The sequence below is a fragment of the Pteropus vampyrus genome, unplaced genomic scaffold, assembly GCF_000151845.1.
Source record: "Pteropus vampyrus isolate Shadow unplaced genomic scaffold, Pvam_2.0 Scaffold14, whole genome shotgun sequence".
NCBI classification, from domain to species: Eukaryota; Metazoa; Chordata; class Mammalia; order Chiroptera; family Pteropodidae; genus Pteropus; species Pteropus vampyrus.
The window spans coordinates 2,123,060-2,137,815 of record NW_011888795.1 but is presented as its reverse complement, the minus strand read 5'-3'; the positions used below and the strand labels follow the sequence as shown (position 1 = coordinate 2,137,815).

The 14,756-nt window shown below is 32.8% G+C and overlaps 1 protein-coding gene across 4 annotated transcripts in view; it reads left to right on the top strand.

Annotated features, from left to right (window-relative positions):
* Positions 1-14,756, top strand: part of OPA1 (OPA1, mitochondrial dynamin like GTPase) — an 82,364-nt gene that overhangs the window by 22,175 nt on the left and 45,433 nt on the right. For all 4 annotated transcript variants that reach the window (XM_011381404.2, XM_011381386.2, XM_011381395.2 and 1 more), the window contains 8 exons: positions 4,526-4,579; positions 7,235-7,339; positions 9,013-9,099; positions 9,769-9,882; positions 13,788-13,868; positions 13,995-14,069; positions 14,418-14,489; positions 14,572-14,671. In XM_011381404.2, coding sequence (XP_011379706.1) covers positions 4,526-4,579; positions 7,235-7,339; positions 9,013-9,099; positions 9,769-9,882; positions 13,788-13,868; positions 13,995-14,069; positions 14,418-14,489; positions 14,572-14,671 — 688 coding nt within the window. The remainder of the gene's footprint in view (positions 1-4,525; positions 4,580-7,234; positions 7,340-9,012; positions 9,100-9,768; positions 9,883-13,787; positions 13,869-13,994; positions 14,070-14,417; positions 14,490-14,571; positions 14,672-14,756) is intronic.

The window sequence follows — 14,756 nt, the reverse complement described above, 5'->3', positions numbered from 1 at the left end:
AACCAAAAATATATATTTTCTGAAAATTAGATTATCTGTGAGGGTACATGGATTTGCATTTAGAGAATTATGAATGGCAGTTTATTTGGTTCAGTTACTTTAGTCATCCTAAGTTTGTAGGCAACTTGTCTATTTACTTGTTCCCTAAGTTTTCATTTCTAAAATGAAAAAGATGACTGTCTGTGGTCGACCATGTTAAATTGCTTAAAGCATGAAATGTATTTGTTTTAGCCAAAATGGATCAGCAGAGAGCATTCTTATTTTTTTATACAAGAAAACTATTTTGATTTAACTTTGAGACATAGTTATTCTCATACACTTTGACAATTAATTGCACAAAGTTTGTCCTCATTCATCAATTAAGTCAGTGCAAATAAATTTTTACCTTGGACCCACTGAAATACAGAACATTAGAAATTTGATGTAATTCTGATTGCTAGAGAACAGATTTTACTAAAAGTCAGCATAAATATACAAACATCTGGTTATAAGTACAATCAAGAAGTCCTTAAAAATATGCTTTTGACTGTTAGATGATCCCACAGTGTAGATAGAACTCAAAATTAATGTTAAAAAAGACCTTTGAGTCAAAATGAAATGAATGTAATCATTTTAAAGTTATACTCTGAGCTCTTGAAATCAGCTAATTATGTCACATATATCAGAGAAATTTTTAAGTTATATAAAAATCTTAGGAAGAAAGATTCAGTCATACATATAATTAGCTTCCTGTAGGTTCTGTTATTGGAATCAGCCAAATTATAGATAATGATTTAGTGCAGTAATTCTGTCGGCTAACTTTGTCTCATTTGGTGGTGGTTAATACTTAGTGCTTATCACAATTCCATTTATTTTTTCAGTATAACTTCCTGGCTTTTCTCAATTCCATGGCTGTGGAATCAACTACTGTATATTGTTTAGCTTTCAGTGAGTGAATAACATAGGTAGACAAAAAAATAAATTATTTTTTTTTTACTTGATTAAAGTACAAGTGTTACCAAGGAAAGACTTGTTTTAAATGGTGCTTTAGCATTCTCAGTTCTGTATACTGTTGAGAGTACCATTTAAATATTGTAACAGATTGGATGCTTAGGCTGATCCATCCTTTTCTTAGCTTCGTTACAGAAAGAAGGGGAAGGAACTATTATGTTCTGGTATGTTATTAAGAAATATGAATATAGCTCTAGTTAAGGGTTCTTAAGTGTTCATAAAGGTAAAATAATTTGAAAGGACTCTTATAGGTCTGCCATATGAGATACAGTTTAAGATTTTTTTGACTCTGATGCTTTAGGGGATATTAGAAGTGAATACTATTCATTTTCTACATTGCCAAAGGTAACTGCTCATTTGAGGCCTACTCTAGACTATTTTCAGGCATAGAGATATTTCTATTTCTAATATTTATTGGATTATCCACATAACTCTTTTATGCTTCCCTTCTCCCATTTGTAAAATAGTGACTGACAGGACTGTTCCTCCATCTGTTTTATTAAGGCATACTAGTGGAGCATCAGACGGGGCTTATTCCTACCCACTTTGGAGTTATCTCGTGTGAAAGTAAATGAGACTTCAAAAACCATAACATCTTCCCTCATACTATCCTGAAAGGTAGTTTCCTTACTGTATCTTCCCAACCATTCGCCTAATAGTACACAGATGACTTTTCAGCCCTTCACTATTATAGTGATCAAGATCCTAATTCATAAGATTTTTATCATTCCCAGCATTTGATGTTTACTTGAGGTATAATCCACAGCTACTTTTTGTTGCTTTTTAATCATTCTTTCTCTCTTGCTGAAAATATAAGTAGGTCTTCATTTTTTTTAATCTTATTTGTAGAGCTAATAAATTTTCCCTGTATCTTCTGAGCAAAGAGTTTATGCAGTGACAGTAGATTAAAACTGCCATTGGTTGTTTTGCCTCCTATGAATATGTACACATACATAGAAATTTTTATAGTCTTTTGTATATATATTTTGGTATTTCAGAATGGCCACAATGGCTTAGTAGGAAGTCATACTTAAAAATTTTAAATCAGGCTTGGTTTTTGTGAGGAGCTAGTAAAGGTTTTTCTCTTTCAGCTTTAGCTTGTTTCTGCGGAGGATTCCGCTCTTTCTCCATCAGTTTCACAGCCCTGGAATTGTAGAAAAGCTCTGGTTTCAAGACCATTGATACCCATTTGTCAGGGTGAGTTTTAAATTAATTTCATAATGCAAACAATATATTAAACAACAGGACAAGAATTTATTCATCCTAAGTAGCTGAATTTTACCAGTAAAATACACCTAAATAAAATAAACCCAGATTGCTAGTTAAGACCTCAAATAAGTGCCAGATTGAAAATAGCATGTGCTAGTCTCTTAAGAAAATTTGTAAATATCTTCTTATTAATCTCTAACATTTAGTAAACCTAAAAGTTTTCATCTTGTTTCCCAGAAAATATTTGGTGTAATTTTTGACTCCACCACCACCTGTCATGAATTACAACATTAATCTCTGTGTTCCATTAAACGAAGTAGATAGAAGGTAAAACTATACATGAGTTATTCCTAACAATTGTGTCAGAAGGACAAATGATAAATCTAAATACTCCTAAAAATCTGAATTTATAAAAATCTTAAGTCATGATTCCTAAATACTAATATTAGCATAACAATTGTGTTTATAATATTTTAAGGACCTTATATCATTTTAATTTTTGTATACCCTTTTTATTCTACCAAATTACTAAGTTAACCTTTTAAGCCCTTGGCTTATAGTAAACATTCTATTTTTTTGTGTGTAATTGTATTAGTTTCTTAATTATTTCCCAAGATATAATGTTGAATTTTCTATGTCAGAATATGTTGCATGAAATCGTTAAATATTCACATTCAAACTAAAACAGTTTTTACTAATACACTTCATACTAATTTAGCTGCAGTTGGATGAATATTTAATGGAACAAAGTAAATCAAAGTGCCTTTTAAAATAAATTTGGAATTTAATCTGCATAACAAAATTTTTATAACCACATTGTTACAGTATGATGGCATGCCATATGATCAAAATGTGGAATTATTTATTTCTTCATTGGCCTTCAAGATTTTGTTCTTTGGGTTCTGAGTTCCTCTCCAGCTTTCTTGTTTCCTCACAGTTGAGGAGACTATTAATAATTCTTGTCCATTTTACACAAATGTAGTCAAATGAAAAAAGCTTCTATCCACAAGTCTCTGCTTCCTATACAGGAATGAGAAAACAGCAATACAGTTTGTTTTATGTTATTTTTTCTTTCTAATTACTGAATCATATTTGGAGATTTTTAGGCATAGGCTTTTAAGGAAAATATAATATGTGCCTATTGTTGCTAGCAAGCATTGTCACTTTTATTTAAGAGAAGTATTTGGGAAAACTTTGATAAAGTATTTGGAAATAGGAACTAAAATCTCAAAATAACTTTTTATTGCATGGATGAGAATTATTGATGTCTACCTTAATAAGCAAATTATTTCAAACTTTTCCATATATATTTGCAACCATTATGTCTCGATTGCTTAAATAGCCAATGAATGAAGATAAACAAGGATTTACATGAATTTTAACTTGATTTTTGTCTCCTATGAAATAAATTCATGTTTACAAATTTTGATGATCAGAAATTAAACAATTATTTTGAAAGACTGAATATGACAGCTTTGGCATTCACTAAGGAGTCAAAGCACAGTTATGTGGATTTGTCATAAATGACATTTTAATTATAATTGATGATTGTGTTTTATATTTAGAATTGTGACTACTTTAAAGCCTGTTATACAATAAAGTTCTTTGTTGTTTTTGGATATTTTAGAGCTATTAACATTAATAACAATTTGAAGTAGTTTCCGCAATACCTGTGGATTTTGTTCTACTTTATGTCAAATTAATTTTAGTTGCTTTACTCGACTTCATTGCTGCTGATGCATTCGCTACATTATGTATGGGTTAGCATACCTTGCACTGGAACTGAATTAAAAAAAATCATCTCATTCCATTCTGAGCTCTGAAAATGCAAGTCGTTTTTTGCATTTATTAATACTTCCTAATTATAGACTGGAAATGGATGATATTCGCTTAAAATATACACTATTGCAATGAACTTTTTCAGTAGTTGTAAGTGATAACATGTATCTGACTTCACAAAATAATTTCTGTAGGGATATCAATGCCTTATTTCTCCAACCATCCAAATGCCTGTGCTTGCACACAAAACAACCTATGAAGAATATAATTACCATATGTGTTGATCTCTTATTTTTCTAACAAGCCATTCATAAGAAGTGACTGGAAGGACAACAGGAAAATGGTTGATTTTTAAGAGGTTTACTTAATATAAAATTTTGATGAGCTATTTTTATCGATGAGATGGATTTAAAATTTGATTGGATTAAATATGCATATAAAGCCAGTAGTTTTTACTCTTAAAAATACTTTTAAAAAATTAACTTACTTTACACTCTATATAAATGTAATTATAATCAAATCAATTTAATTTATTTAAAATATTTAGGTGTCAGACAAAGAGAAAATTGACCAACTTCAAGAAGAACTTCTGCATACTCAGGTAATTCTCATGAGTAAAAAGAACCAGGGACTTTATTATATGCCAATGTAAGTTTGATGATGTGGAAATTTAATTTTTTAACAAAGCAAAATTTGGAACAGTTTATTGATATGACTTTATTATCAATAGACAAATGTAAAAGCTAATTGGGAAATAAGGAATAAAGAAGGAACTTGATAAGTGTAGTTGACTCATTTATGTATAAAACCTCTTTTTGAGTAAATCTTTTGCTTCTAATTTTAAAGAAAAGCTACCGTAGGAAAAAAAAGGGGAAAGTGGCTGTCTGCATGTCAACTTATGCTTGCATTTTTACATTTATAGGCTAATTAATTTAAGTAACAGTTAAAGAAACTGGACTTGAGTCTACCATAGTCTAGTGGGCCCTCTAGAACTTTTCCTTTGCTTCTCTAAAGCCCAAAAGCAATCAGATAATAACTTTTCTAAAGATATTTCTGGTGCTACTTTGCTTATAGTTGATTATAAAATTATTATTTTAAAGACCTGCGCAATGTAATGAGTTGGTAACATTCCGATGCAAAATTACCTTATCACCCACTCCATTGTTGGTTATTCTATATACATAATAATGATATGTAATTAAGAAGTTTTTTTTTAAGTTAAAAAGACTTCTTTGGTCTCTCTTTTTAGAGAATACAATACAATGGGATAATTCGGCTTATATTAAACAATTAGTATATTTTGAGTCACAGGTTTCCTTGATAGCTGCTATACATTGATTCTTATGCCTGACTATACATTGGTATGTCTGGGCATCACCATATATATTTTTTTAAGGCTTCCCAGCCAGGTGATTCCAACCTGCAGCCAGAGGTTAAGAATCATTGGTCACAAAGTGTTGACTCAGGAGCAGTGACATGCTTGGGAACTTGTTAGAAATGTAGATTATTGGCTCCATCCCAGACCTATTGAATTAGAAACTCTGAGAGTAGAACCCAGCGATCTTTGTTTTTAAAGGCCCACAAGTGATTCTGATGCATCCTTGAGTCTGAGAATTATTGGTATAGAATTTTGGAGGACAGCCCAATAGCACACCTCTTCAGGATGGCTACAGATTGGCACCTGTACCAAAGAATGGTTTCATCCCCAGAAATTTTGTAGACCCCATAATTGACTTTCATATTTACAAAGAAATGAGCCAGTGAAAATCTACTGATATTAACCCTTCAACTTATGCGATTGTAGTAGTTAACCTCTGGGCGTTGACACAAAGACTGTATGGAGAATTATGATATAATAAACCATGGGGTTATCTATATCAGTGATAACCAGTAGAAATGAAATGCAGGCCACGTATGTAATTTTAAAAATTTACATTAAAAGGTAAAAATATGTAGAATTGATTTTAATATATTTTATTTAACCTAATATATCCCAAATAGTATCATCTAAACGTGTACTTAGTATAAAAAATATTAGCGAGATGTTCATTTATGTACTGAACATGTGGCTGGTGGCTACCATATTAGATAACAAAGATCTAATTCTGTGATATTGCCAGAATTTTATTATATCTACTGTTACTATATATAAATGAACAAGTTCTGTAAAAAATGTTTGTAGTAGAATCTAACATATAGTTCTACGTGTCTCATATAGTTCAACTACATAATACATTTTTATTTAAGTTGGACATTCTGTGTGGATAGAGCAGTGATTTCTTGTTACTTACTTTGTTCTTGGAAGATAACAATAACCTAAAAATTTTTCATATGAAATAGGTTCCATTATAAAAGCCATGATATTTTAAGTTGGACATAAACATTCTTCTGGTTGTTGGATGGAGTAATTCTTAATAGTTTCCAAACATTGTTAATGTTTAGAGAAGAAATCATGTACAAACTGAGAAAGCTAATTGGAAAAAAGATCACATTTACTTGAGAAGAAAAGTGCATAGCCAACCATGTACTTTGACAAAACAGTTAATCTAAATGTATTACTCTTCTTTAAATCTCTTTTTATATCAGTATTTTAAAAAATTGATATGTAATCTCTGGCTGTGGGAACTTACCAAAACTTGGAAGAGTTTGAGTCCTTGACTCAGACGTATTTTCAAAACTCTGTGGCCGTGAAGCGTCTCTAACCTCAGGTTCCTAATCCGTGTAGCTTTTGCCTCATGTAAAGGCTTAAGGAAGTTAATGCAGGTGAAACACTCACTAAAGGGCCTGTCACATAATGCATGCTCTGGTAATTTTTAGCTATTATTATTTTTTATCATTTCAGTTAAAACATAAATTAATATGGGGAATGGGAAGAATTTGAATTTTTGTCAAATGTTCTCATAATGAAGACTTAAAATTTTTGTAGAATAGAAAATATTGCTTCACCAAGTGTACTTAAGAACTTGCTTTAAATTCTTACATTTTTCAGTATTTTTAAATTTAATTTCTTTATTGTAAATGAAGAATTTACAACGAAGAATTTTCCAAATAAAATGCTAAGTTATAATAGAAAACTATAATGAATTTCATTGTTTGTATGAGATACTATTCATAATTTATTCTCTCAACAGTCTCATAGGAGCTTTGTAAATGAAATTATTTAAAATAGGATTTGGAAGCTTTTAATTTAGATTTAATTAATGTTAGTTATTAACCCATCTTTTTCTTATATAATTTTGGTATTATTTTGTTGCAGTTAAAGTACCAGAGAATCTTGGAGCGATTAGAAAAGGAGAACAAAGAATTGAGAAAATTAGTGTTGCAGAAAGATGATAAAGGCATCCATCATAGAAAACTTAAGGTATTTTAAGTTTATCTTACTGTGTTAGTTCTCAGAACTTTGCCACTTCAAATGGTGTGTTCATCAATACTAGTATTTAAGGAACCATAAAGTGTTCTATCATCCTTTTCTTTCTCACCTGATATCCTTCAGGGATAGGGAGGTTCTCTTCCTATATTAGGACATTTCACAAATTATAGTCTTCAGGCATTTGTTCTATACTGTGCCTATAAAATCTTCATTTTTAGCAGTCTTTTCTCATGAATCAATTTAATTTTTTAAAATACCTTGTTTGCATTTAGGCTTTTTTAATTTCTATAGCTATAAAATCGAAATCGTGAGTTGATAGACATTTATTTATTACGTATTGTCATTGCCTTGCTTGTGAATGATTAGGCTACTTTCTTCAGGTTTAAAAGAGTTAACATTTTCTTCTGGAAGGTTCTTTAGGCATTTTAAAGAATTTTTGAAAAAGTATATGGTACTGTTATCAACATATTGGTATTTATCGTTATCAATAAATTAAGCTTTACTGCCCACTAAACCAATCTGTGTGTGCTAAATTAAATTGAAGTAGTTATTTTAACTTACATCTCATATAAGTAAAGAGAAATTTGTGTGTAGCAAAACTACAGTAAATCAATGCACATGTATTTTGTAGCCATGGTCCAAAAATTTGTAATTATAGTTTAAACAACATGTATTAGTTCTGACTCTAAATCATGACTGTATAGAGCAGATAAATAGCATGACTTTATTTACAAGTTACACATGGCAATTGAGAAAAGTCATGTCTAAGTATTAATATATTTTGAGAGTTTATCTCAGAAACAATATTTTCTGTCCTAAAATAAAATAATAATGAAAATTTAAAGAATTTCTTTTTTATTTTAGGTGAATGGGATTGTGGTTACTTTCCATTTATTTCTAGATGTTAAGAGATGAAAGAAACTGTAGGCCTTTATTTTGTTTGTACCTTATTATTAAAACATACCTTTAATTATTAAATGCTTGATAGCAGCCCTTTTTTCCTGGCCTGTTTATTTGTTTATTTATTCATCAAATACTTACTTGAACCTTGTTATTTGCCAGGCACCATGTTTCATCCTTGTTCTACATAAAGAGAGAAACAATACAAGATGTCTGCCCCTGGTGCTCTCACATATTAGTCTGCCCAGTTATCAAACTACACAGTCATTCTTGCTGATTTTAAATAATCTTCTTAGCGATTCTTTCTCTAAATCCTTTCCTCAGTCTCTCTTTATTTATGTCTATCTCTGTCTCCAACTCCATCTCCACCTCTATCTCTGACACACACATCAAACTTGGCAGAGGATTATTTCCTTTCAGTTTGTCACCTTACCTCTTACTTGGCCTTTATGGTATTAATGGTGTTCCTTTTTGGGGGATTTAATATTAACTCTTCAGTATAAAATGACTTCCCTCATTTACTATTTAATTAGAAAGTTAGGAAATTCTGAATTAATGTACTTTAGTGATCAGTATATCTCTAAATAAAATAAATTAGATAAGAAAAAATAGAATTCTACTCAATACTGTTTTATTCAATACTGTTTTTCTGCAATATAATGATTGTGGAAAAACATTTTGGATTTATCAGGTTTTTTTCCTTTTGATGCATCTATGGTTTTTAAAAAATGTTTTCACTGTTTAATATTTTTTTAATTTTATAGAAATCTTTGATTGACATGTATTCTGAAGTTCTTGATGTTCTATCTGATTATGATGCCAGTTATAATACACAAGATCATCTGCCAAGGGTAAGTGAAAAATTAATATATAGTGAACATGCCAATTAGCAAAAAACACTTTAGGTTTTAAAAAAGTATATATACACATATACACAGTATATACACATGATTATATACACACATAGAAAGAACCAGAGACATGAATTTTTTGCATGTATAATGTTATTTATGTGTTCTAGATGATGTTTTAAGCATTAAATGTTGTTTGACTGTTTTGATTCATTCGTTTACTTATATTTATGTGTCATAAAGGAAGGTTATCAAATATTTGGCATTATATATTCCCAATATCCATGATTTTAAAATACCTGAACAGTGGATTAAATTCAGCACATGGGTGAAATTTAACCTCAGAATTGAAAATATCTTTGTAAAGAGTAAACTAGCTATTGAAAAGATTTGTGGAACATGAATGATCTGGTTTTAGAAATAGTGGTTTAAATTAGCACAAGTTTTTAATAAAAATTTGGCTATAAATAATGGATCCAATTCATGTTTTGCTGTTTATATTCTCCATGTACATACATGTATCAACTATCACTTTTTCATGGATAGTATTTTTAAATCATTTAACCATAGATATTTTAAGAGACTGAAAAATCTCAGCAGCGTTCAAACATATTTAAATTTAAGTTTGTATCGAATAATATGAATAAATGTTATTTGTATTGCGGTAAGGTTGTTGTAGTTGGAGATCAGAGTGCTGGAAAAACTAGTGTGTTGGAAATGATTGCTCAAGCACGAATATTTCCTCGAGGATCTGGGGAGATGATGACACGCTCTCCAGTTAAGGTAAGAAAATAGGCCATCTGAATGAAGTTCTTTAGGAAAGTAATCACTTCAGCAAGCTTTGTTTATTTGTTGCAACGAAGTATTTCAACTAAAGAAAGAATTAACATATAGCATTTGGAATTATTTCTATTGTAGAAATCAATAGGAGGCACAGCCAGGAGGCCAGTGTGACAGGAGCTGAGTGTGAGGGGAGAAAGACAGGAGAGAAGGGCAGAGGTACAGTGGAAGGCCAAGTTATACTGAGTTGTTACTAGGCCTTTGGAGTTTACTTTGAGTAAGGTAAGTGAAAGGCTGAGTAAGAGAATGAAAATCTTGGCAGTGGAGTCAGTAAATATAGATAATTTTCTGGTTGTACTCTTAAAAAGAGTAGGGAAATGATACAGTAGCCATTGACATATTTTGGGTCAAAGGAATGTTTTTAAAGATATTTATATGCTGTATGTAATGATTAGTTGAGAAAAAAATGATGCAAGAGAGAGGGAGCAAAGAGGGAGCAAAGTCATTGAGGTGAAAGAGCCTGGGACTCGGCGTACAAGTAGTCCATATATAGAAGCACTAATAATTCATTAATGGTTACAGGAAGAAAGTCTGTGGCTACAGAGTCTTTCATTCAACAAATATTCTTTCGGTTCTTAATATGTGCCAACACTGTTCTATGCAGTGTGTTGGTAAACAAAACAAAGATCTTTGCCGTAATGGAGAGTACATTCTAGTAGAGGGAGGCAGATAATAAATAATAAACATAAAAAATGAGTACATTATGTAGTATGTTAGAAAGTGGTAAGTGCTGTCCAAAAAAAAAAAATAAAAATGGAGCCAGGCAAGGGAAATGGGTGTTGATAGTCTGCATCAATAAGGTTACATTTGAGCCATGACTTGCAGAAAGTGAGGGAGGAAGTCATGTGGATATCTACTCCAAGAGTATTCCATGTAGAAAGTAAGTTAGTGCAAAGCCCCGGAGGCAGGTAGTTGGCTGTCCTGTTCAAGGCCAGAGCAAGGTGAAGAGTAGTGGGCGATGAGGTCAGAGGAATAATGGTGGTTGGCGGAAGCAGATCATTAGGGCCTTGTAGATCATCATGCAAACTTTGTTTTTTTATTTTGAATAAAATGGGGAGCCAGTGCAGGGTTTTGAGCAGGGTAACAACATTACTTTTTAAAAGGTTCTCTTTGACTACTGTGCTAAAAATAGACATAGGCAATATGGGTAGAACAAGGGAGACCAGGTCTAAACTATTGGAGTATCCAAGTGATACTCGGACCAGGAAAATAGCAGTGAAGGTGATAGCGATAAGAAATGCTTAGATCTTTTATGAAAGTAGAATCAGGATTTCTTGACATATTTGATATGAAGAGAGAGAAAGTCAGTTGTCAAGATGACTGTGAGGTTTTTGGCCTGAATAAATTAGCTTGTAATTGGCATAGGGTATTCTGCATTAGCGTGAATTAGCTTTGGGGAAGAAAAACAGGAGTTTTGGACTTGCTGAGGGGTGTTAACAAATAAACAGTCAGATACACAAGTTTGGAAAGAGGTCTGGGCTAGAGACTTAAATTTAGGAGTCATAATCAGATATCTAAATGTGATATTTAAAGCCGTGATCTTACTAGGTAAGATCGCCAAAGGGGTGAGTAGAGATGGAGAAGACAGATGGAAAGATTGTGTCCTGGGCGCTCCCAACACTAAGAGATTGCAGGAGGAGGAAACAAAGAAAGAGCCTGTAAAGGAGCAGCCAGTGTGGTAAGAGGGAAACCAGAACTCTACCATTGGTGCACTAGAAGTCAGGGAAAGAAAATATCCAGGAGAAGGTAGTGATCGGTGAGGTCAATGCTGCTGATAGATCAAGGAAGATGAAGGCTGAGAATTGATCAATGGATTTACAGTGGAGGCAAGTAAAGAGAATATGTGGAAGTTTCCTTCTGATTGCTTCCACCGCCTCAGTGACATACGAAGCTAGACGATTAGCTGTAAAGAGGGGAGAGAAGTATCAAAGACTGAGGTAAGAGGGAAGTGTGAAGTCTTTTCTAGGTGAGTAGTGATTCCAGGGTTGAGTTGAAGAGGGAAGTCGAGAAATACTAGAATTGATGAGTCATACTGAAGTCCCCAGTAAGGTCTGTGTACAAAAATTTAAGGGGACACTGTGTGGTTGTGGGGTTTTTTTGTTTGTTTTGTTTTTAGTTGAGCTGGTGATATAGGTATATAGTAATTGGAAAATTGAAATCACCAAGAATAAAGGCCAGAATAGTAGTAGAAAATGAGATAATGAGGCTGATGCCAAAATCATCCAGGAAAGTCTGTTTATTGTAACTGCACCAGTCTGGTGTGATTCAGTTTATACAGAGTGCACTGTAGGGTGTCTGGCTATAAATTCAACAGTGTTGTGTCAAGCTAGTTTCTTTTTTATTGCTCTGTGATATTGTTTGAATGTACCACATTTTACAGATCCATTTTACTATTGATGGGCATTTGGGATACTTCCAGTTTAGGAAGAAAAAAAATGAACGAACTATACCTCCTAACATGTTCTATAATCAATTGTAACAACATTGTAAAACCTACCTTTTACATTATTACGAACACTGTAATTGTAGTGGCTGTGAATGACTTTATATTTTAGGAAGGAGTTCACTTTCTTCTGGCAGACTGATAGAGCATGGACAGATTTCCTTGAAACCAGCAGAACTAGTCTCTTTTCAGTTTGTCATTACTCCTCCAACATTTACCAGAGCCTTCTCCTTGTTGGTAGACTCTGAACTCCAGGTTTTTGTCTCCGCTGGAAGAGATATTGCCTAACTCTTGACTTAGCACGTTAGCCTCTTTAGCAGCTTCTTTCTGCTTCGTTTCTTAATGTGCAAATGCCTTAAAGGGAAATTGAGTGCAAAACGTGAAGCTCGGAATTTTCTTTCCTGCTGTGCATTTTTCCCTGGGAGCACGACACCTTAAATTGTGGCTGTTGAATTCTGATTTTGTCCCCTCAAGCCAGTGAAACTGCTACAGGCTTTTATGTCAGGCCACCCTGTGCCACAAATCAGCAAATGCCCAGAGGGAAAATAGCTGCAGGAATTTCCCCCCAAATCCTTTGGAGTCTTGGGTTCAGTCCAGATTGCTCTCTCATGCCTTCAAACAGCTGGTTTTGGTTTGTTATCTCACCTGTTTAGCCAAACTCAGTAGAAGGAATTATATTTTAAAAGCGAATCAGATCAGTATAGAGAAGCTTGAGAAGTTATAATTGAAAATTATATGTGAAGTTAAAAGTTCTTGTGAAACCACTGACTGTTAATATATGTTATTAGAGAATATCTTGCTCAAATCACGCCTTAGGGGGAAGGCTGCCTTATCTCCCCTTTAGTTAGTACTACCTTCTGCTCTGGCATCCTAGGTTTCAATACAGTGTCCTGTTATCTCTGTGTATTTCTTTCAGTATATAGTAAGGTCTAAACCAGGGACGGTCAATTCTTCACATTTCCCCACCTAAACACTTGACACAGTTAGCTCTCAATAAATAGATGTTGAATAAATGAATTGTCTTTTACTTAAATTTACCTTTAAAGTTAAAATGCAAGCTTTTTTTACTTTTGAAAGTTTTAGATGGATGGGTTTATATAGCATTAACTGCAAAACAAGAGAGGCAGCAGCATTTTAGGCCATGAGAGATGTAAATAGCCAACAATCTTGTTGGGCAGTCATAATACATGTGACAGATGTATGCACAATACGGATAAAGAATTCTGTGGTCTCCGTGTTGCCATGTTGACAGCCCCCAAGGATACTCCTGATGTTAGTGTGAAGGGACACCTGGATTTGTGCAGTGCAGTGGCCCTGTCTAGACCATGTAAGTGCCATTGAAATTAATATGAATCATAAATGCATTATTACATCTCGAAAAATTAACATTTTCTGTTTATTTCAGGTGACTCTGAGTGAAGGTCCTCACCACGTAGCCTTATTTAAAGATAGTTCTCGGGAGTTCGACCTTACCAAAGAGGAAGATGTAAGTAGAATTCCTATGAGGTTTATGTGTGTAACTTTATGACCTGTGTAAGCTTCTAAAAGGCAACTAAATGGAATATTTGTTAACCAAAGATTTTCTTAGGATTTTGTTGTTTTCCATTCATAGCTTGCAGCATTAAGACATGAAATAGAACTCCGAATGAGGAAAAATGTGAAAGAAGGCTGCACTGTTAGCCCTGAGGTGAGCGTTGCAGTTCATTTCAACAATGTTTTATGGAAATTCAATATTTATGACTTGAAATAAATCATGGTATTAGTATTGATGTTTAAATTTTGGATTGCAGCTATTCTAAGATAACATTTTTTTTTTTTTAATATTTCAAATAATGCCTTTTTTGTGGGCATTTTCTAGAATAATTACTTTTAGGATCAGAAAAAGAATAACTTTTTTCCGAGAACCATATCTGAATGAATGAGTTATGGAATTTTCAGACTATGTATCACCAAAGAATTTTTGACAAACTCCTCCGCACAATTAATTTAGTTTTGTTTTATTTTGTTTTGTTTTGTTATGTTTTCTCCTGAATAGACCATATCCTTAAATGTAAAAGGCCCGGGACTACAGAGGATGGTGCTCGTTGACTTACCAGGTGTGATTAATGTAAGTATATAGAAAACATGTATTTTATCTTATTACTGTTGTGGAAAACATTTTTAATGACATTTAAACCTTTTTCTTTAAGACTGTGACATCAGGCATGGCTCCTGACACAAAGGAAACTATTTTCAGTATCAGCAAAGCTTATATGCAGAATCCTAATGCCATCATACTATGTATTCAAGGTAAATCTCATCAAAAGATTTTAATTGCACTGATATGCTTCCTTCTTTAGCAATTCAAGTTTTGCTCTAAATATGCATGTTATGT